General features: G+C 42.6%; 2 protein-coding genes across 5 annotated transcripts in view; one reads left to right on the forward strand and one right to left on the reverse strand.

Annotated features, from left to right (window-relative positions):
• Positions 1-4,797, forward strand: part of ATXN1L (ataxin 1 like) — a 29,387-nt gene extending 24,590 nt beyond the window's left edge. For 2 of the 3 annotated variants that reach the window (XM_056525870.1, XM_056525871.1), the window contains exon 3: positions 933-4,797. In XM_056525870.1, coding sequence (XP_056381845.1) covers positions 1,044-3,092 — 2,049 coding nt within the window. In that variant the 5' untranslated portion in view covers positions 933-1,043 and the 3' untranslated portion in view covers positions 3,093-4,797. The remainder of the gene's footprint in view (positions 1-932) is intronic. The other variant, XM_056525869.1, reaches the window with a different exon arrangement.
• A 6,449-nt stretch (positions 4,798-11,246) lies between these two features.
• ZNF821 (zinc finger protein 821) lies at positions 11,247-23,532 on the reverse strand. 2 transcript variants are annotated; one of them, XM_056525872.1, is made up of 7 exons: positions 23,407-23,532; positions 17,177-17,264; positions 16,185-16,292; positions 14,265-14,392; positions 13,895-13,999; positions 13,563-13,729; positions 11,247-12,400 (listed from the first exon to the last, which is right to left on the reverse strand). In XM_056525872.1, the coding sequence occupies exons 2-7, from the start codon at positions 17,214-17,216 to the stop codon at positions 11,767-11,769; spliced, it is 1,182 nt and encodes a 393-aa protein (XP_056381847.1). In that variant the 5' UTR covers positions 17,217-17,264; positions 23,407-23,532; the 3' UTR covers positions 11,247-11,766. The 2 variants fall into 2 exon arrangements, with proteins under 2 accessions (XP_056381847.1, XP_056381848.1); XM_056525873.1 differs by lacking the exon at positions 13,895-13,999.
• Positions 23,533-24,014: the final 482 nt, after the last annotated feature.

A 24,014-nucleotide genomic window follows, 5' to 3' on the forward strand; every position in this document is an offset into this window, starting at 1 on the left:
ATTTCATTTTGGACTGCTCTTTGCTTTTGCTTACAAATCCTGATGCAGAATACTGCAATGTAAAAGTAGATATACTGTTTAGAAAAACGTTGAGAGGGGCTGCAGACTGTTCACCTCACATTAAACGGGTTGTCTGGGCAAAAGCTAAATCTGCTTTGGGGTTGGGGATTGTACAAAAATAATGCACACCATACTCTACTCCTTTGGTCCCCTTCAGCTGCCTTACCAACACTCACAGTCCTCTGCTTATATCCACTTATTCTAAGTTGTGTGCCGTCCCTTCCCCCAAGGACCTCCCACTCAGCCAGTCGGTGGCCATAGTGGTGTCCCAGCACAGTCACTGACTCACTCAGTGGGCCGCTCTTATTTGAATGGGACTGCATACAACCCAGAATAAGCAAAAGACCGAAAGCATTGGTGCGGCAGCTGTGAGGGACTGGAGGAGGGGAGTATGGCTTGTTTATTATTTTTATACAAAACCCTGGCCTGAGACCAAATTATTCTTTTTCCTGGACAACACCTTTTTAATGGCTTCTGTTTCATGTATATGCCTGGAAATTCTTCTGACTTATTTATTTAACGGAGGCCTGTGATGGATTCCATAAACATAAAAGAAAACTATTATGTGAAAAGGGCCTGAGAGTCTCATGGATTGAGCACTGAATGACATCTAGCGGCTTGTATATTCTACGGTAAGACATCCTAGCTACAGGGTAGAAATTGTCCACTGTTTTATTCAAACAGTTTGGGAATATATGTATAAAATATAATAAATAAATAATGTCTGCAACTGTGTCTATAGCATTTAGTTTTGACAACCCATTTTTGTCCTATTGCCATCCATACCATTGCACATTCCACCACTAGTTTACATTGTCTCCATGGTTTGTCACCGAATTGTCTCAGTCTAACAGCTTTCTTTTCTCCTGCAGCTCATAGACCAACAAGATGCCGACAGAATACATGTGGTGTCATCACTTGCTGCCAGACACCCATGAAGCTAACCAAAAGTCATAGAGGCCCCATTAAAAGCAGGAAGCACCATGAAGCCTGCACACGAACGGAGCCAGGAATGTCTTCCACCAAAGAAACGGGATCTGGCTCAGAGTACGATAAACATAGAGGAGCAACCGCCCAAGGTGGATAACTCCTCTAATAATGAAAGCTCTGCTAATGAGACCTCAACCTGGCCCAGAGGAGTATTGGTTGCTTCAGGACAAGGCCATGGGGTGAGGTATGAAGTGGCTGGGGAAGGGACTGAGGCTGTCACAGTGGATCAATATGGAAACTTGTACAAACTGTCTGTGCCCCCAACCTTCTCCCCACCAGGCCTCCACCAAGTGGTGAACATGGGGTCCCTTCCGCCATCCTTTAATGTAGCATCACCATTGATTCAACACCCAGGAATTACTTATCCACCAATCCATTATGCACCTATATCTCACACATCAGTGCAGTTTCTAGGGTCACCTTATGCTGTTCCATATGCTGTTCCTCCAGGCTTCCTTCAGCGCGCTGTAATATCTCCACCTGCCACATTGGCTACTTCTCATGTACCCCATTATGTGCCATATAATTCTATCCTGACTGAAGGAGTCACCCCTCCTCCACAGCCTCCATCTCCTCAAACTTTCTGTAAAGTTACCACAGCACAATCTCCCTCTGTTCTTATGGGCGTGGTACCAGTTGATGTTACAAAGGGAAGAGTTCCTGTGTTTTATCAGCATTCTTCTCAAATGTCAGCAGGGTATCCTGTACATGAAATGCTCCTGGCATGCCCACCTAATACAGAACATAATTTAGCTTCCCCCAGCAACAAAGAAACTTTGATAGCTTCTATTAATGGGTCCCAGAGGGGATCTGACTGTGCCTCCAACAGAAGAGGGAGCCAGGTCATAGAACAGTATATTCAGAATTCTGATGAAGAAATGACAAGAGGTCAAAGCAACAATCTGCTGGACTGTGATACATACTCTGGCCATGCTTCACAGAGGACAGAGGTAGCTCTGATGACCCATAGAAGCACTCCTGATACAGACCTAGAAGTACAGAGAGTTGTTGGAGGAATGGTTTCACAAGAATACTGTTCACCTTCAGTTCAGAGAAAACAGCGGATGAGTCCTTTAAATCTCTCCAATGACATTAAGCAGGATTCAAAAAGGGGAATGAGTAATCTTACAAGTCCACAAAGAGGAGATCTTCGAGGTGTGTATGGTGTACAGCATCCTCTTAAATATACAGAGAAAAATGCACTTATATCGAATGGTGAGTCAACACAGGGAACACTTTGTTCTGCTGAGAGATTGTCTTCAACAGTTCCACAACATGTCCCAAAAACCCAAGAGACCAGATCTCCAGAAGTGCATAGTCGTGGCAGAGATTCTTCACCCACCGGTCCTCAACAGCCTCCTCATTCCACTACTTTACCTTCACACTTCATGAAAGGGGCCATTATCCAACTTGCCACTGGTGAACTGAAGAGGGTAGAAGACCTACAGACCCAGGATTTTGTGCGGAGCGCAGAAGTCAGTGGTGGCCTTAAAATTGATTCCAGCACAGTGGTGGATATCCAGGAGAGCCAGTGGCCAGGATTTGTGACTCTACATTTTGTAGTTGGAGAGCAGCAAAGTAAAGTTTGTCTTGATGTCCCTCCTGAACACCCATTTTTTGTCTATGGACAAGGCTGGTCTTCATGCAACCCTTCACAGACTGCTCAGCTTTTTGCACTTCCTTGCCACCGGCTTCAAGTGGGAGATGTCTGTATATCGATAAGTTTGCAGAGTATATCCAAGAACGGTGCATCGCCTACAAGCAGCACTTCCACACATCAGGCTCTGCAATCTAGGGAGTGCCCATTGGTGTCCGGAAGAGAGAGCGATAAGCAAAATCAGCTTCAGAAAGATGGTTTGGTTCAGATTTCCCTGGCCCAGACCACATGTCCTCTTCCCTCAGCTCTGTCAAGCTGGTCAAGCCCAGGAGTCCAAAGATTTAGCGGACAGAGTACAGAAACCCGACCCTCACCTTCACGCCATTCTTTCATTCCTCAAGAGGTGAAGCTGTCCATTGAGGGTCGGTCAAATGCAGGGAAGTAGTATATGAATCTCTGCAAACATATTAAATTTGCACAGTTTGAGTACAGGGATAATCATTTTATGTTGTGGCTGGGGTCCCTGCTGCTGGAGGAATGATGTGGGAGGGTAATGTCTAGTACATGACACTGCTCATTCTCTAGTGACAAAATCTTCTATTTTCTTGGTAATCATTTAAACCCTATTGTACCATATTTTATACATACATATTGTGCATTTACATGCATTGTTGCTGGTGTGTTAAGTATAGGGAACAGCAAAAATGTTTTAGATAGGGTGACTGTTTTGAGGAGAATGAATAAAAGGTTATTTTGGTAAGTGTCTTCCTGGGATTTCAAGCTTCCAGATATGTCTGTTGAACAGGCACAAATAACAGGCAGTCTGTGGATATGTTTCTTGTGGTGGTTTCTGCACACCCAGGACTTTAGAGGGCAATTATAATAGTAACTGACACTCCTGAGCCAGCACCATGGCCATGATACATCCTTTCCTTGGTCACCCAAACACACCCAGAGTGCAATAAATGGTATACGTCCTGTTGTAGCATGGACCCTGGCTCTCCTGCACCTTGACTTCTGACTGAAAGCTTTACCTGCAGAGACATTTTATCTTATATTCTATATATTGATCTCAGATCTGGAATACACTTGGCGTGTAGTAGTATGCTATTTTTTTTAATGACAACTTTTCACACTGCCAAACTCTCTTTAGAAGACACCTGATCCCATTCTGAACATCACTGGACACTACATATACTCCCAACATTTCCTTCTAAGAAGGCCAGATAAGTCACTGGATAAATTAAAGAACACCCATGTCTTTAATAAGATATATATATATGCTATAATAGAAGCAAAGCAAATATTGTTCAAAAGCAATTGCAGCGCTCAGGTGCATACAGTACACCTGGAGTAATGCGCATGGGGCGGGGCTTAACGCATTGCTCGGTTTTTAAGATGCCTTTTTTTCAAGAAGCAAACCGTGTTTTCCTGCCTCAGACTACAGTGTTAAATAACAGATACAGCTTTAGGGTACGTTCACACGTACGAAGATTTGATGCACAGGAGTTTCTGCTGCAGATTCCAACGTAAACTAAATGACGTGAGCACAGCTTCTAATCGGCAGTTACAAATCCTGCCCATCAAATCTGCGCAGGATCCTGTATGTGTGAACGCACCCTTAGACAGATACTTTTGTGCAATGTGTCATCTATGAGTGCAATAGATCATACTACTTTCCTATATAAAAGGGTACATAAATCATCTCAAGTCAGTACCCTGAACACATTACATATGATTAACCAATAGTCTAATATGCATCCTACAAAGCCTTAGACTTAGGCAGGTGCTTCTATTCTATTATGCTACCTGATCTTTACCAGAGCATTAATCTATATTTTGTTGTGCTTTTTTGTAACTGTTTTAAATAAATCAATTTGTACTGTATATTTGTATTCCAGCTGAGAAGCTTTTTGATTTATTTTTTTTTCCTTTCTCCTCTGTACTTGAGTTATTAAAAAAAAAAAAAAAAAAACTGTATTTTCATGCTAAAACACATTTAACATATGTAAGCATTCTATGTACCAAAATGCCTATATAAACACATAGCTCTTTTTCTCTGGGTGTGTCTTAATTTTTCAGGCTTACATCAGTTATTTTGATAATCCAATATTAAAGAGAGAATACTTTGTAAGGCTTTGGTAACACAGTTTTTGGTCCTCTTTTTCCCCTCAATAAAGATGGACATTTTTTTTGCAGCCATCTTTTGCTTAAAAAGTCTGTCTTTTTCTGCCTAGTGAATAATACACAAAAAAAAAAAAATGCCAAAATATGGGCACTACACCAAAATAAACCCACACACTCAATGAACCTGACTCAATCCTGGATAAAGCTGAAAAAGGGCAGTGATCCCTTTTTGTGATTTTATGTGAATATGTGACTGAAAAATATCAGAATTATGTATTTAAAAAAATTAACACTTTTAGTAAATCAGGGCCAGTGTGTACATTACCAGCTGCTTTTCCGGTGAGTTCCATTGAAGTCAGTAACTGGAAAATGTGTTTTTATGGCTGCCTTTTTGTACCGTGCAATTGACAAATTATTGCAGGTTTTTTTTTTTTGTTACAGAAGATAGCTGAAGAAACTGTGTGAGCATAGCCTAATAAATCTGTAGTCAAAGGTGGTAAACTGAAATTACATGCAATGCATACATTATATGGACAAAAGTATTTTGAAAAACTTCTTAAAGGGGTACTCCGCCCCTAGACATCTTATCCCTATCCAAAGCATAGGTGATAAGATGTCAGATCGCCACAAGCTGCACCCACCTGTAACTGCTTCTGGAAACGCTGGAGGCTGTCAGGCTAATTCCATCCGACCACCGGGACGGAAGATCGTGTCGTCACGACTCCGCCCCCGTGTGACGTCACACCCCGCCCCCTCAATGCAAGTCTATGGGATGGCCGTCACGCCCCCTCCCATAGACTTGCATTGAAGGGGGGCGGAGTCGTGACGTCACTATCTTCCATCCCCGTGGTCTGGAGGAATTAGCCTGAGAGCCTCCAGCGTTTCCGGAAGCAGTTACAGGTGGGTGCAGCTTGCTATATTTTGGGGGTCCCCAGCAGCGGGACCCTGGCGATCTGACATCCCCCTATCCTTTGAATAGGGGATAAGATGTCTAGGGGCGGAGTACCCCTTTAAACATTGAATGTAGGTGTTTGTTTAAAAGAATGGATTGTTTTAATCACGTTTTTATGCTTAAACATATATTTTGAGAATTTTTTATGAATTATTTTCAAATTTTACTATATATATATATCCAAACAGCTAAAACGAATTATTCTATAAATCACGATCTTCAGTTCTTTCTATAGCTTTCCAGTGGATTTAAGTCAGGTGATTGGCTGGGCCATTCTAGCAGCTTTATATTTTTTCTTTGATACCATTTGAGTTTCCTTGGCTGTGTGTTTTGGGATCAGTGTCTCTGAAATTTCCACCTCCGTTTCATCTTCATCATCCTGGTAGATAGCAGCAAACTGTTTTTCAAGAATTTGTCAGTAAATTTGCCAATTTATTCTTCCTTAAATTGTGAAGTTTGCCAGTACCATTTGCCGTAAAGGAGCCATGATGTTCCGACCTCCAGACTTCATTGTTAGTATGGTGTTTTTATGGCATCCAAACAGTTCCATTTTGCGCTAATCTGACCACACTACATTCTCTTCGGGGGAGATTTATCAAAACCTGTGTCGAGAAAAAGTTGACCAGTTGCCCATAGCAACCAATCAGATAGCTTATTTCTTTTTGGAAAGGCCTTTGCAAAAATGAAAGAAGAAATTTGATTGGTTGCTATTGGCAAATTTCCCCCTGCACAAGTTTTGATAAATTTGCCCCATAGTATTTCACTGGCTTTCCAAATGTTGTGCAGCAACATGCTTTTTATTCAGCAATGGAGTCTTGTCTGATGAGTGTGCATACAGGCCAAGGCGACTGAGTGCATTACTTGTACCTGCTACTTCCAGGTCTGTTTGAAGCCCTCCACAAGTGGTCATTGGCTCTTGGGCAACTCTTCTGATTATACTTTTTCCCCCTCAGTTAGAATCTTGGGAGGAGCACCTGGTCAAGGCAAATATATGGTGAAATTGTCTTTTCACTTCCGTATTATGGCGCCAACAGTGCTCACTGGAACATTTGGAAGCTTAGAAATTTGCCTGTAACCAACACTATTGTTGTTGTTTTTTTGTAACAATTAGGATGTGAAGGTCTTGAGGTATTTTGCTTTTACCAATCATGAGATGTCTTGTGTGACACCTTGGCACTAAGACCTTTTTGTATCAGTTGGGACTGAACCAGCTGATATTAATTTGCAATGAGAAGGGGTTGGATTTTTAATTACCAATAGATTTTAGCTGTTGTCTTGGCATACCATTTCTTTTTAAACCTCCCTTTCTTTGTGTTCCCTGTGTCACTTCACATTATTACTTGGGTTGTTACAGTTAGTAAAAAATTTCATGCCACCTTTGAAAACATTTTAATATGCTCTAGTTTATCTTCCATTTCTCTGCTTGTCTCTAGCAAGTGGCTGTTAAAATTGTGACAGCAAAAAATACACATTCACAGGTCCTGATTAAATGTTATGATTAATTACACGCAAATACACAACATAAAAAAAAACTGAATTAGACCAAATGATACATTTCCTAGGTGTTAAAGGGGTTATCCACCATAAGGTGATTTTAGGATTTACCTGCCAGACAGTAATGGACATGCTTACGAGTCCCAGAATTCCTTGTTTGTAAGTATGAGGTCACTTTTCTTCCTCCGACACCCTACCAATTGAAGCACAGTTCTGCTGCTTTTCAGTGAACAATAGACCAGTGTTTTCTAACCAGGGTGCCTCCAGCTATTGCAAAACTACAATTCACTGCAGCATGATCTCTCTCCCACCCAGTGATCACTCCACCCATTGAGGCAGACAAGCTACTTTGAACACCTGACTAGTGATGTAATGTCTCGGGCCGCATTGAAACCTGGTAAAACGAGACTACACTCCTTTTGTATGCTGTTAAAAATATCAGGCCAAAGATCACATAAGAATTGCTAGATCACCATCAAACACAGGTACATACACTATTTTATGAACTACACTAACTTTACAGCTCCTGTAGCATAGTCAAATAATAAAAATAAAAAAAATCCTGGAATACCCCTTTAATCTAAAGTAGCCTTCTAGCAGTTCTTGTTGAGGAAACATACTCATTGCTAAACTATCCCCTTTTAAAAAGAGTACCTATCACCCAAAAAATGTTTGTTGTTTATTATCCTCTAATAAAAAACGTTTAAATTGCATTCCTTTAAAAAAAATATATAAATATTTATTTATACCTTTTTTATGCTATCTATAAAATTACCTCTAGGGGTCTCCCTACATGTCCCGGCCACAAGTCTCCCGTAGAGTTCGGACTCATGCCAGCCTGGCATGAGTCCAAACTCTGTCATTGCAGCTCCCTGCCTGTCAATCACACAGGCGGGAGCGAGCGCTGTGCCCGCAGAACGGCACACTCCTGACATGGCCAGCCGGCCGTCTAATCGGGCTGGGTCATGTGATAAAGACTTGAAGCTGAAAAGGCTAGTGCTGTGAAGGAAAAGAAAAACACCTAGAGAGTGAATGTCTTGTGGCCTCGGATCCCTCCCCTTGGAAGGAGAGCCGGCACGTGACACAGAGCACAGCAGTGATGTGAGGGCGGAAGCGCTCCCCCCAGCAGGCTTCAGTGACGTTGCGCCTGCTTGGGCACGCCCACATCCTCCTCCCGGCAGCTCACTGTAGATGAGCAGAAAGACAGGTAAGAAATAGCTTTTTAAAGCTCTAAAATGTTTAAAAGGGGGGGGGGGGGAGGGTGTAGATAGGGTACATAATGGGAATTAGTTTAGTATAGTTTTTCATGACAGGTACTCTTTAAAGGGGTTATCCAGGGAAAACATTTTTTTTATATATCAACTGGCTCCAGAAAGTTAAACAGATTTGTAAATTGCTTCTATTAAAAAATCTTAATCCTTTCAGTACTTATGAGCTTCTGAAGTTAAGGTTATTCTTTTCTGTCTAAGTGCTCTCTGATGACACCTGTCTCAGGAACCGCCCAGTTTAGAAGAGGTTTGCTATGGGGATTTGCTTCTAAACTGGGTGGTTCCCGAGAGACATGTCATCAGAGAGCACTTAGAAAAGAACAACCTTAAAGAGGCACTGTCATTGTTAAAAACTTTTGATATATTGCAGGACTCATTATAATGACATTTCACAATATACACCTGTTAAAAAAAAATGTACATTTTCACCTGAAATTCAAGCTCAAAATAGCCGCCACTAGGGGTCACCTGTCTTTTAGCCAGACAGACTAGTCTAGATTTTACAGCATACTGGATACCGGCCGTAAAGCATACCGGTATCCAGTATAGGAGATTTCTATTGTGTATGCAAAACTACAGATAAAGGATGCGTGGACATGCCTCCAGGTGTTGTAAAACTACAGCTCCCAGCAACACTGCTCTAACACAGTTATTTACAAACATTGCATTGCATTCGCGGACTCCTGAATGACAAAGAAGTTGATCAGACATTCAGGAGTCTGTGAAAGATGAATGACACACATAGTGACAGCTATGCTGATTAGCATCCAGCTTTACTAGACGGTAAAACAACACTTATTCATAAAAATGCTGTACTTTTATCTAAAAAAAATCCTTGCACTAATTTTATAAAGATCTATTCTTATATTTATACATTTTATCCTGTTATGAATTCACCATAATGTCTTCTGATTACGGCAGCCAAGCTCCAAGTATCTTCCTCTGAAACATGACACAGCATAAAACCAGAGAGGAAAGGGTTACAGAGTAGAGAGTACTGATTGGCTGACTGCCCAGGCTTGCTCCTGTGAGGGAGACAGACTGACACGCCCCCTCCAGCCTGCACAATGAAAAAGTAACTCACCAGCAGATAAATGCTTATATCTCTGTATATATAGGTCCGAGATGCATAAAAATTATATGCACATGATCGGGATTGGGTCCTGAGTAACATATCACTTTTTTTCTTTTTTTTGCACTATGACAGGTATGCTTTAACTTCAGAAGCTCATAAGTACTGAAAGGATTAAGATTTTTTAATAGAAGTAATTTACAAATCTGTTTCTTTCTGGAGCCAGTTGATATATATAAAAAAAATTCCATTCAAATAGCCTTTTATGTAATTAAAAGGGGTATTTTAAAGCTAGTGTAGTTTATAATATATTGTCTGTACCTGTGTGTGATGGTTTTCTCACAATTCTTATGTGATTTTCACCCCAATATTTATTTTTACCAGCATACAAAATGACTCTCAGATTTTTCCCAGGTTTTAATGCGGCTGAGGCCTGACTCACTAGCAGCTGATGACAGGGAGCCTGTCTGCTTCAATGGGTGGAGGGATCGCTTGGTGGGAGACAGATCAATCTGCAACTAATGCAACAGCTGTAGGCACCCTGATTGAAAACCACAGGTCTTTTGAATGGATGCAGCTCATTTATGTTTCAATGGGTGGGGTGGCTGATGTGTGGGAGGGAGGAAAATGGAATTATGGGATTTGTAGTCAAAAGAAAAACTCGCTTAGGAAGGATCTGCGCTTGTCTTGGGGCTAAATGCCTATGTTGTGAGATTACCATAATACTGTGGCTAGCTTTTTGTGAACTGGTATTATGGTAATCTCACAACATAGGCATTTAGCCCCAAGACAAGCGCAGATCCTTCCTAAGCATCTCCATTACTGTCTGCCAGGTACGTACCAAAGTTACCTTATGGTGGATAGAGATGAGCGAAGTTACAGTAATTCGATTTGTCACGAACGAGACTCTCTCCTAGGACTGTATCCACCTTTTCCAGCCCACCGGAGCACCTGACAGCTGAACTAATTTATGCAGGATAAGTCACCAAATGCAGAGGTGAATTACTGTAACTTCGCTCATCTCTAGTGGATAACTCCTTTAATGGAAGGACTGCTTCTACTTGAGCAGTAGGTGCTCTGAGTGAATGTTCTCATGTTCAGTTTTCTGATGCAGCTTTTTAAGGGTACATTCACACATATGCAGATTTGATGCACAGGATTTTCTGCTGCAAATTTCATTGTAAACTAAATGACTGAGCACAGCTTCTAAACATCAGTTACAAATCCTGCGCATCAAATCTGTGCAGGATCCTGTATGTGTGAACGCACCCTAAATCAAGGAATGAATTAAAGTTAAGTGTTAACCACAGTGCTCTCTACTGACACCTCTGTCTGTGTCAGGAACTGTCCAGAGCAGGATAGGTTTGCTATGGGGATCTGTTCCTGACATGGACAGAGGTGTCAGCAGAGAGCACTGTGGTCAGACAGAAAAGGAATTCAAAAAGAAAATAACTTCTTGTACTGGAAGGATTAAGATTTTTAAATAGAAGTAATTTACAAATCTGTTTAACTTTTTGGCACCAGTTGATTTAAATAAGAAAAATTGTTTTCCACCGGAGTATCCTTTTAATTCCTCTTCCTATAGCATGTAGCCAGTAGGTCCTGTGCCATCACCAGCATCCAGCAAACATAAAACACATTACTCCTAAGTATCTATTAGAATAAATAGGATACACCCAGGTTCCAGAAGCAGACAGCCACAATCCCATATTAAAATAATTTATTAGCTCCACATTACACGGCTTGTACACAGTTCCACATGCCGCAGCAATACTCTGTCATACACAAATAAATAAGACAATCTACACACATACAGCTCACTTACTGCAAAGTTCAGATACAGCACAACAGGAGCCATGTGAGCAAAATGTGAATTTCATACCCTGTATAACACAGTCTCAGGACTGTGCTGGTCGAGGAGATCAGAAGTCTGTGCAACTCTAGACATGGACCCTGCACAGATCAGATAATAGTCCCTTTGTATGAAGTTACAATATCCACATTACAAATGCAGACAGTGAATATTTCCCTCCAGCCAATTTGTAATCCTGAGCAATGGATTTTTGACACAGAGCACCCAAGGAGGGAAAAGATGGGCTTCTCAGTTCTGAAGAGACCCAATAGAGGTATAGAGAAAACATGATTAAAGTGTATCACATTCTAACAGGAGTTACTTCGTGCCCTGTAATAAATCATAACCCAATAGTCAGTGCAATGTCCCATTGTTCTGATCGTCCAGTGCAATCTTCCCAAGAATCTGCTGTTCCAGCTCATTATTTCCCACTGGAAGCTGAAAAAAGTTCATTTCTGCAGCCAATGCTGCCATAGCTGATGGGTCCTGCCCAAACTGTGCCCGAAGCATCATGTCCATCTTTTCCAATCGTCGTTTCAACCGTTTAGCTTCTCGCTCACGGACAAGCCGTGCTTGGCGTTTCTCTGGTGTCTCATTGGCCCGTTTTAAGCGCATAGCCTCGCGATCACGCTGTAAACGTCTTGCTCTCTGCTCATCTGTCTCCTGCATTCTCTGCTGTCTCTTAGCTTCTCTGTCCCTCATTCTTCTCAGCTCTCGTTCCTCTGGGGTCTCGCTGTCTCGCCTGCTCTTTTTGGCAGTACGCTCTCGCTCCAACCGTTGCATTCTTGCCTCCACAGGCTCATTCTGTCTACGACTGGCCCACTTGCGCACTCCAGGGGTCTGGTTTGCCATCATCTTCCTGTAGGCTACACAGTTATTGCACACAAGTAATATTCCAGCAGGATAAACAGCATTGAAGTCCATATTGGGGTTTTTGTGGTCGTTCTGCTCCCACCTTTCTGGGGACACAACTTCTGGCAGTTTTTCACTAGAAAAAAAAAAGCAAAGTTTTAAATCTATAGGAAGATGTCTGGCTCCTTACACATCATAAGATTTTAGGGATCTCTTAACCCCTTAATAGTTGCAAAAAAAATTATAATAACCCTTCCAAAATGTTACTTTTTTGTAAATGTTGAATGTATTTCTCAAGTAAATCTAGTTTGTGCATTGCTTGCGTGGGTTAAGTCTATTTTAAAGGGGTTATCCAGGAATAGAAAAAATAGCTAATTTCTTTCAAAAAAATCGCTCCCTGTCTGTCTGCAGGTTGGGTGTGAATGGAGCCAAATTGTAATAACACACCCAACCTAGGGACAGACAGGGGTGGTTTTTAAAAGAAATTAGCTCTTTTTTTATTCCTATTTTTTTTAATTCCCTAACCCCTTAATGACAGTACTAACTTTAGCTTTAAAGGGTTATCCCGCTAGAAAACATTTATTTTTTTTAAATCAACTGGTGCCAGAAAGTTAAAACTGATTTGTAAATTACTTCTATAAAAAAATCTTAATCCTTCTAGGACTTATAAGCTTCTTTACTTTTTAATTTCCATTCTCCCTGACCACAGTGCTCTCTGCTGACACCTATCCAAACCTATCCTGCTCTGGATAGTTCCTGACATGGACAGAGGTGTCAGCAGAGAGCACTGTAGTCAAACAGAAAAGAAATTCAAAAAGAAAAGAACTTCCTGTGGGGCATACAGAAGCTTATAAGTACTAGAAGGATTAAGATTTTTTAATAAAAGTAATTTAGAAATCTGTTTAACTTTCTGTCATCAGTTTATTTAAAAAAAAATTCCAGTGGAAGATGGGTAAAAAAAAAATATGTTTTTCGTTTGTGTAGCTGTGTGAGACATTGTGTTTTGCAGGACAAGTTGTAGTTTTATAGGGACCCTTTTGGGGCATATATATTGTATTGAATAATTTTTCATAAAAACTGCAAAAACAGCAATTCCACAATTTCCCCCCCTGATTTTTTTTATTTTGTGTTGCTATAGTCAAAGCGCCATTGCAGTGCACTTTTGCTTTTAGGCTTTGTCTGCCCAATTTACTTTCATGGGGATTTGGTGCAAGACAAGGCCCATACAATGTGTAGTACTAGCTTCCATGGGAGAGAAAAAAAATCCTTCTAATCCTGGAGAACTAAGTAGTCCTCACCTGTTGAAGGTGTCATGGGTGGAAAACTGAGCACCACATACAGCACAGTTAGAAAGCTGATCTTCTGAATGTATAAGAAGATGACGTCCCAGAGACCCCGGGGAGCTGAGGGCACGGCCGCACACAGGGCACAGATAGCTTTTTGCACTCACCACAGCAGCTGTGTGCTAAAGACAAGACAACAGAATAATTAATAAAACAAATGAAAAAAAAAAGTTTGTAGGTCCCCCTGATCCTCAGTGATGTAAATAGTATTTTAGGTACCAAAAAATATAATACTTTCATATGAGGTCCCTGCAGTGGTACGAGCACTGGGACTGTATGTCACCTACCTGATATACATGAGTGATCAGCTGCTCTTGGCTTATACAGTCCAGTTGACAAAGAGGGCAAATAAAAAGTGCAGAATCCAGGTTACTGTCAAAAGACTCGGCAACCTATCAAAAGAGGAAGGAACTATCACTAATTTCTGTTGTTGTAAGTTTTTGGCACTTGTCCTGTGCATCTGCCTAGTATACTCCCTGAGCACTGTATAGTGTAACTATTTTTGTCAGTCTTATAGACAGTAATGGAGCATTAGTGAGCACGCTTGACTGCCACTCCATCCTGACAGGAATCCTCATCCTTGAGATCACAGGGGTCCCAGATGTAGAAAGCCAGTGTTACATCCTCAATAAAATATCCTACCCTTCCCATCCTTACCATAGATACACCTTCCTGTTTCCTCATCTTTCTGCTTCCACATGGCTCTCCTTCTTCTTTCTCAATGTTGTCTTCCTCAGAGGTTGGAGACGACAGCTCATCAATTGTAGTATCCTCATCACTGTCGCCTAAAATTAGGAAATTCTCATTACAGCAGAAGCAATAATGCAATAACAAAACCCAGTTTTTATTCCATTTTAAAATTAGTATAAGTTTGAAGGCAATTTTTAGCAGCTCCCACAGGCAGTGAAAGCCAACTGCTGGAACCCCTGTGACCTCTGGAATGGGGCCTGGCTGTAGACCGCACGCACTTTATTTATTTGTATGGGAGTGCTGGAGATGCTCGAGTACAGTATTTGGGCATCTCCAGCGCTCCCATACAAATGATAAGAGCGTGTGCTGTTGATACGCTCTATCAGAGCCGAGGCCCCATTTTTGTGGATTGAGCATATGATAGGGATGTCCGATACTAGTATCGGGACTGATACTCGGCATTTGCATGGTATCGGGGACTTGTTTAATGTCTCCGATACCTGCTGTTGTGCTGTCCCGTTCTCCCGATCGCATCATGGCGTCCCATGGAGGAGCATGTGACACACACGTCACTCCTCCTCCTCCCAGCGTAACGCTACAGAGGAAGCAGAGTGACGTGTGTGTCACATGCTCCTTTATAGGACGCCATGATGCGATCGGGAGAACGGGACAGCGGAGCGGCAACACCCGAGGACAGCCGCAGGTGAGCTGTCTACAAGAGGAGAAGGGGGGGGGGGCCTGCGGTCTAAAAGGGGTGGGGCTTTCAGTAAGGGGGGGGGGCTGCTCCCTACAAGGGGGGACCCTGCTGTCTACAAGGGGGACAAGAGGAAGTGCTGTCTACGAAGTGGAGGGGGGGGCCTGATGTCTGCAAGGGGGACAAGAGGAAGCACTGTCTACAAGGAGGGGGTCCACTGTCTACAAGGGGGGGGGGGGCAAGAGGGAGCACTGTCTACAAGGGGGACACGGGGCAGGTGCTGTCTACAAGAGGGGGTGTTGTCTATAAGGGGGCTGCTACTAATGTCTGCAACTATCTATACTACCTACAAGGGGATACTACCTACTATTAAAGGCTATCTTACAGCAGAGTCACCTGCTCTAACTTGAATAGGTAGATAGTGCAGGTGACCCGGTTTCTATTGCATGTGAACATCAGCGCAATCGCTCCGGAGACAATGGTCTCACCACCAATGCAAACTCCCTGTTCTGTCCAATGGAGAAGAGAGAAATCTTGGCTCATTCTACAGCAGCCACCTCCATTGTACACAACAAGTAACCCACATATCAGCACGGTAATCAGCGCCAGAAACTGGGTCACCCTGGTGTCAGATTCCCATCAAGAGAATGGGTCATTGCTGAAGTTCCATGCATTGCCACTGCTAAGTAATGCGATGAAATATACAAGCTTCCGTAAACAATGAAAAAGCTGCAGAGCTTTTCAAAACAGATGATCGACAGAGGTGCCAGATGTCAGACCCTCTGCCGACCTAATTCTGCATGTTTTAAAAGGTCAGATAACCCCTTCAATGATAAGGCAACCCCTTTAATAACTAGGTCCAAAGTACAGTGAAAATGCACGAATAATACTCCATAAATTCCCATTAACTGCTGTGGTGCGACTGTCACAAGTTAACCCCTGATATTAATGCCAATTTCGAGTTAGGCAGTATTTAAACATGTCTGTCATCAAGATCCATGTAAACATACAGCAGTGGTAGACATGTTTTTTTTGTTTTAAAATACCATATACAGTATACAGTCCTAAACTGCAGGATAAGGATGCGTTCTTTGCAAAGATGCAATCATGCAACTTAATTTCCCAGAAGACGAGATTTGATAACCACAAAACAGCATGATAGTCTTATCTGTCACACAGTCCACCAGACTCACTGCTACTATGGTCATTCTGCTCCATCTCAGACACTTCCTGTTTAACGATCTCAGTCTTCATCATGGCTTCACAAGCTTGTTGCTCCAATCCTGCAAACATGTTCTCCCCTGAGGAGGAAAAAAGATCCCATATTATACATATCCTATAGCAGTCTCCTTATCAGATCTGCTACCATAAAATACAGACCTGGGATCATGATAAAGCTTTACCGTTTAATCTGCAAGATAATCTGGAAAATAGAGATATGGGGGAAGATTTATCAAAACCTGTGCGGAGGATGAGTGGTGCAGTTGCCCATAGCAACCAATCAGATCGCTTATTTCATTTTTAAAGCGGTCTGTAACAAAAGAAACAATCTGATTGGTTACTATGGGCAACTGCTTCACTCTTCCTCTACGCATGTTTTCATACATCTTCCCTAAAGTTTTTGAGGAAAATCAGATCTAGCCAAAGCCACTAAGGGTAGGTTCACATTGAATTTAATGGGTAGGAAAATACGCAGCAGCAAAATATGGCACATGTGACCCTACCCTTCTAGACAGAGATTTCTGCTGCTGACAATTTAATATTTGCATGGTCAGTTAGTCAGTCAGTGAAAAAAACTAAATGTTGTGTGAATTTTTGCCTTATCTCTTGAATAAGTAAGTAGGGCCATGGGGTCTAGAACGCCCCCTCCACCTCAACTGGTTTAAATAACATGCACATTTAGCCAGCACCATTGTTGCCAATAAATAGAGAAGATGAAAACACTTCTGCTGTTACTGCTTGAATCTGAGATTATCTGAACAATAAGATCGGATTCCATACGAAGGACTGATGAATTTTACATTTTGAAAAATGTACATTTTGATGCTAAACAAAAACACTTCAGCGTTGAAATGGGTTGTGCCTTTCACATACAGTCTGCAAACACATGCTTCCTTCTGTCTCCAACTTCTTACTAAGCTACCAAATGTGCATTTGCCATTCCTATGAACAAGAGAGCACTTACAATGTACTTTATTTGGAGTTGTCTGTTTCCTCCGGGACATCTTATGAGGACTGGCTACATCCACGCTGTCCCTCTACACAGAGCAGCTCTGAAATTGAGAGGAAAAACTAAAAGTTAAAGAAGAACTTCAGAATAGCAAAACTGTCCCTCATACTGCTGGCAGTAAAAAAATAAATAGATACATACCTTCCTTCGCTTCCCCGGTGCCTCCGGTAAACCACTCCAGTCTCCGCCGCGATCCTCTTCCTGGTTGCCGGTGGTCAGCGAGTCATACTGCGCTCAGCCAATCACCGGCCGCAGCGAAGTCCCGACTTGGCCAGCGATAGGCTGAGCGGCAGTTTGACGTTTTCGGCCCCGGCAGCAGGTGCCGCTCAGCCTATCGCCGGCCGAGTAGGAACTTTGCTGCGGCCGGTGATTGGCTTAGTGCAGTATGACTCGCCGACCACCGGCAACCAGGAAGAGGATAGCGGTGGAGACCGGAGTGGGTTACCGCAGGCACCGGGGAAGCGAAGGAAGGTATGTATCTATTTATTCTTTTTACTGCTGGCAGTATGGAGGACAATTTTTCTATTCTGGAGTTCTCCTTTAAAGAACCTTAGAAGAAAAAAAAAAGCTGGACATTATATATCCTGCATTGGAAATGTGTCAAAGCTAGAGCAAGGGAAATGGAAGGACTTTGGGCGACCGTTATCAATGTTTGCTTATGTTTTCCTTTTTTAGTTTTTTTTTCTTCCAATTTTTTTGCTTATGTGAGACTTATTTATCAACTGCTTTCAGCCTGTCGATAAATTTCACATAAGCAATTTTTTTTTTTTTGCTTTGGTAGTGACTTTTTCTGCTCCATGTCTGAGCTGGAGTAAATTTAGTAGGTTTTTTCATACAATGCGACTTTTTTGCGACTTTAGCACTTGATAAATCTCTGACCACTGCAAGTCAAAAATCACTTTTCGCTTTGGTAAGCAAGTTTCTTTTCTTTTTTTTTTGCTTAGGGCACTGAACAATCAAAAAGTTGCACAAAAAATAGAGTAGTCGCACATGCAACTTTTTTTGCGACAATTTTAGCAAAAAAAAAAAACAACCTACTAAATACTTTGATAATTGTCCCCCTTTGTGACCAGATCTTACTAGTTCCTCGGAAAACTAAATCTGGAATTTTAGAGGTTGCTAAGGGCAAAGTCTCCACTTTTCCCCTGCTTTAGGGCTTGATAAATCTTCTCTAGTATCTCTCCAGAGAATAGGTATTGAATGCTGCTCACTCTGGTGGCCATCTTAAAAATAATAAATCGATGGTTGAAGTGTGGAGAGGTGTCAACCCTCCATGCTGCAGCATTTCTGAAGTACAGAAGCTGACCAAGTTGGGTCTTCACAAGAAGATCCTGTGTAGGTACCTCTGTTGGTGGGTCTTGCCCCTTCCATGCATTATGGCGCCAAAAACCTATCGGCTGCAGTCAAATTCAGACACAGGTTACCGTATTTTTCGCCGTATAAGACGCACTTTTTCTTGCCCAAAACTGGGGGAAAAAGTCTTATAAAGCGAATACACGCCTATCGCGGCGGTCCCTGCGGCCATCAACGGCCGGGACCAGCGGCTAATACAGGACATCACCGATCGTGATGCCCTGTATTAACCCTTCAGACACGGCGATCAAAGCTGACTGCCGCGTCTGAAGGGAAAGTGACACTAACCCGGCTGTTCAGTCGGGCTGTTAGGGACCACCACGATTTCACCGCGGCGGTCCCGAACAGCCCGACTGAATAGCCGGGTTAGTGCTTACAGGACACAGGGAGGGACCTTACCTGCCTCCTCGGTGTCTTCTCCGTTCAGGGATCCCCTGTATGGCCTGCGCTCTCCTTCCTCGCCATCACGTCGTCGCGTACTTGCGTCGGCGTGCGTAACGACGTGATGACTGCGACGGAGAGCGAGGATACCCGGCCGGCAGCAGAGACGTTCCGGAGTGACGGGGACGCGGCGACAGCGATGGAGCGACATCTAGGGCAGCGGTGACTGGTCCGGAGCGGCGGGGACACGTGAGTATTACCTCCTATGCAGTGGTCTTCAATCTGCTGACCTCCAGATGTTGCAAAACTACAACTCCCAGCATGCCCGGACAGCCGTTGCTGGGAGTTGTCGTTTTGCAACATCTGGAGGTCTGCAGGTTGAGGACCACTATTGGGTTCAAAATCTTTATTTTTTTAGATTTTGCACCTATAAATTGGGTGCGTCTTATACGCCGGTGCGTCCTATAGGGCGAAAAATACGGTATATATATTTAGATATATCAGCAGGTGGATGAATTGTTTTATGTATGTTCATGGTTTCAGCACAGGTTTAGTGTTTTGGCTTTACTCTGAAAAACCCCATTAGGCTGGAACTCCACTGAGGTTTTTTTTTTTTTTTTTTCAAAAACTCTGTCAAAATGCCAATTTTCCCGCACAGCGTTTTTTCAGTGAAAAAACGCTGTGTCCAGATGTTAGCTGCAGGTCAATAGTGAACTCCAAAATGCCAGATTCACTTGGCGTTTTTCAGTTTGGCGTTTTTTTTATCCTTTTGGCGTTTTTCAGCAATTTCGGGCTCAGAGGCTGGATTTTCAAAAGGCGCAACAAAACCTAGTTTGGCGTTTTTTGCCTTGAAATCGTGGCGTTTTTATTCTTTTTTGAACTTTAGCGTTCCAAAAAAGTGATGGAGATACCTTTTTTATTAAAATTTCGTAGGGTACCATTAAAAAATAATAATAAAAAAGATACTGTAGCGATGGAAAAAATTGTACCTAACGAAATGTATCTTTTTTATTACGAAATGTTTATTAATTCTTAAACAGGGATCAATTTATGTGGGCGAGCAGTTCAATAAAAATGTAGTGTGTGTGTGTTTTTCACTTTATTTATTTTACATTTTTTAGGTAGTACTACTACTCCCAGCATGGAACACACTGTTCCATGATGGGAGTAGTAGTACCTGTACTAATTGACAGATCGCCCATTGCGATCCTCCTGTATAATGTATAGATGCTGTGGCCACTCTCCTATGGTCCCCTGCACTCACGTATATATACACATATTCATATTTCCCGCAGAGCTGTGATTGGCCAGATGGTTCCAGCCAATCACAGCTCTCTGTGAGAAATAGGAATATGTGTATATATACGGCGTGCAGGGGACCATAGGAGAGCGCCGGCCGCATCCATACATTATACCAGAGGATCACAGCAGGTGTCAGTAGTGCTACCTGCTGTGATCTTTCCTACTACTACTCCCAACATGGAGCACACTCTGCTCCATGCTGGGAGCTGTAGTACCTGCATTAATAGACAGATCGCAGCAGGTGCCAGAAGTTAAACTCACTGCGATCTGTCTATTAATGCAGGTACTACAGCTCCCAGCATGGAGCAGAGTATGCTCCATTTTGGGAGTAGTAGTGCCTGCTAAAGGACACATCACAGCGGATGTCACTACTGACACCCTCTGTGATCGTCCTGTCTATAGCAGAGATGGAGCGGCTGTATACATTGCTCGCATCCCTGCTCTGCACTATACTCCGGGCCAGACACATTCATTGATATTTTCCTCAGAGCTGTGATTGGCTGCAACCATCCGGCCAATCACAGCTCTGGGCGGAAAATATGAACGGCCAGTGATGTGAATAGAGCAGAGATGCGAGCGCTGTATAGAGCCGCTCCGCTTCTCTGCTATATAATGGACGATCGCATTGGGTGTCAGACTGACACCCGGGGCGATATGTCTATAGTACAGGTACTACTACTCCCAGCATGGAACAGTGTGTTCCATGCTGGGAGTAGTAGTACTACATAAAAAATGTAAAAAAAAAAAAAAATGTTAAACACACACACACACTTTTGTAAAAAAAAAAAAAATAATTATAAAAATGTTGTTATAAAAAATAAATATTTAGTTAAATACATTTTTACATCCCTACTGCGTCCATTTTTTTTTTTGGTACCCAACTATTTTGTAAAAAAAAAAAAAAACGCCAAAGGGGCCAAAAACGGCAACTTCCACACAAAGGTAAAAACGCAAGGAAAAATTAAAAAAAAAAAACACAGGGAAAAACTGTGGCAGTTTTTCTGGCGTTTTTATGCCACAAAAATCGTAGGGCTAAAATCTCAGTGGAGTCCTAGCCTTAAAGGGGTATTCAAGGCAAAAACTTTTTTTTATATATCAACTGGCTCCGGAAAGAAACAGGTTTGTAAATTACTTCTATTAAAAAATCTTAATCCTTCCAATAGTTATTAGCTTCTGAAGTTTTCTGTCTAACTGCTCAATGATGATGTCATGTCCCGGGAGCTGTGCATGATGGAAAAATATCCCCATAGGAGCTGGACAGCTCCCGGGATGTAAGTCATCAGAAAGCAGTTAGACAGAAAACAGCAACTCAACTTCAGAAGCTAATAACTATTGGAAGGATTAAGATTTTTTAATAGAAGTAATTTACAAATCTGTTTAACTTTCCGGAGCCAGTTGATATATAAAAAAAAGTTTTTGCCTGGAATACCCCTTTAAGCCATATGGGAACCATCATCAGCCTGACAACAGTGTGATTATATTACTAGTGGGGAGATGTATGAAACCTTGTGCCGAGGATCACTTGCCCATAGCAACCAGATTCCAGCTTTCATTTTTAAAAATGCATCTTAAAAATGTAAGCTGGAATCTGGTTGGTTGCTATAAGTAACTGCACCCCTATATCTCTGCACACGTTTTGATTTCCTCCATAGTGCTTTGGAACACCCCATCCTAATAGCGTGCACATTTCAGGGAACAATTCTAAATCCAGACCTGTGACATGATCCATGCTGTTTAGAATTGGAACCAAAGAATGAATCCCAATTCGAATGTTTCCTTATCTTCTTTTACCTTTAAAGGGGTACTCCAGTGAAAACCTTTTTTCTTTTAAATCAACTGGTGGCAGAAAGTTAAACATATTTGTAAATTACTTCTATTAAAAAATCTTAATCCTTCCTGTACTTATTAGCTGCTGAATACTACAGACGAAATTCTTTTCTTTTTGGAACGCTCTCGGATGACATCACGAGCACAGTTCTCTCTGCTTAATAATAATAATGCTTTATTTATTGTTGTCCTTAGTGGGATTTGAACCCAAGGCCCCAGCGCTGCAAAGTAGCAGTGCTATCCACTGAGCCACCATGCTGCCCTTAGCATACATCTGCTATGCACGGTTGCTAAAATGGACAGAGATGTCAGCAGAGAGCACTGTGCTCGTGATGTCATCAGTGTTCCAAAAAGAAAGGAATTTCCGCTGTAGCATTCAGCAGCTAATAAGTACTGGAAGGATTAAGATTTTTTAATAGAAGTAATTTACAAATATGTTTAACTTTCTGTCACCAGTTGATTTAAAAGAAAAAAGGCTTTCACCGGAGTACCCCTTTAAAGGGGTACTCCAGCTGTTAACATTTATCTGCTGGAGAGGTAAAGAAAATTAGACTGGTGGTGGACCCATGCTTTACTCTAGAATAGGGGACCCCCCAGTACCACATCCACAAGGAGGAATAGTAAGCAGTAAAAGCACTGACTTCCTATAAATTGTCAGCTCTGCATAGTCCATCTCCTATCCACTGAGGACGAGGAAGTAGAGCAGTGGTCTTCAACCTGCGGACCTGCAGATGTTGCAAAACTACAACTCCCAGCATGCCCGGACAGCCAACGGCTGTCCGGGCATGCTGGGAGTTGTAGTTTTGCAACATCTGGAGGTCCGCAGGTTGGAGACCACCGAAGTAGAGTATGTGGTCTGGGGTCTCTTATTCTGGAGACGAGTGGGCAAATATTTAACACTTGAACTGCAGATAGGCAATGACTGTTCATGGCTAGCCTACTGCTTCAATAGGAAGCAATTACACATCCAGACACCCCAATTCTCAGAGACAGGGGGAATCCCAAATAATTACTCATGTTGGATGAATGACATACACAGCAGGAATTCACTATAGAAAATGTCACTGTATGCTGCATATAAAGCCATACACTGACCCAGCAGCACATCAGTCTGGCCCTACAGCCCCATAGATGCAAGTCGCCTATAAAACATGCATGGTGCAGTGCTCCAGTCACCAGGGGGCGCCCTGCACCGTGCATTTCTCCAGAGCCTTCTGCATTCACAGAGAGAACACTGTGGCTGCACATCCCCCAGCAGTAGTCCTTCCAGCAGCACAGCTCTGGGCATGGTAACCAGCAGGCTGCTCATCACTTGTACTCACAGGCATGATCCCCGGAAGCCGCCCCGGCTCCGGTATCCGGGTGTGTCCCGGCTCCAGGCAGACGGTGAATGCTGTAGCTGCTAGAGGGAGAGAGGCCCTCTGATGACGTCATGTGGTCACGTGATCAGGGAGGTGGCGGAGAGGGCTACATGGGACCCTGCCTCCAATGTGTCATTCATTGTATGTTGTCTGCGGCCTGAAACATAGGGCAGCAAAACACCCCTGACGGGTAACCAGTGCCCACTGTTTGATAGTCAGCCACAGTTACCCCACAGCTGCAGACACAGTGCCACCATAATGGCCAGTGGTAGAGTCTTCTCAACATGGCAGGAACTGCTTCTGGCTACATTTATAGACTGACCTGGTCTATATCAGGTGCCAGTCACAATATAAGGGGGTCATATTTTAGTTCACTCAAATATGGACACTTTCCTAAAAAGTCAGCGTTTAGGTGCTAAAAAGAACCTAGAAATTCATGTCCTATAATGTAATGGTCCTGGATGGATTGGGGAAGCTGGCAGCATCACATGTGGTGGCTCAAAAAGTCACAGTGTGGTGCCAATATAAACTACAGATCACGGCGCAAAAAACGAGCCCTTATACAGCTT

This window comes from Hyla sarda, chromosome 6 (genome assembly GCF_029499605.1).
Source record: "Hyla sarda isolate aHylSar1 chromosome 6, aHylSar1.hap1, whole genome shotgun sequence".
In the NCBI taxonomy this organism is placed as follows: domain Eukaryota; kingdom Metazoa; phylum Chordata; class Amphibia; order Anura; family Hylidae; genus Hyla; species Hyla sarda.

Bases quoted from the DNA above. Each gene is read 5' to 3' on its own strand.
- ZNF821 (XM_056525872.1), bottom strand. From the start codon at position 17,216: ATGTCCCGGAGGAAACAGACAACTCCAAATAAAGTACATT. The intron at 16,293-17,176 runs GTAAGTGCTCTC...TTTCCTCCTCAG, and splicing joins AACTCCAAATAAAGTACATT to GGGAGAACATGTTTGCAGGA. The intron at 13,730-13,894 runs GTAGGTGACATA...TCTTGTCTTTAG, and splicing joins TGATCACTCATGTATATCAG to CACACAGCTGCTGTGGTGAG.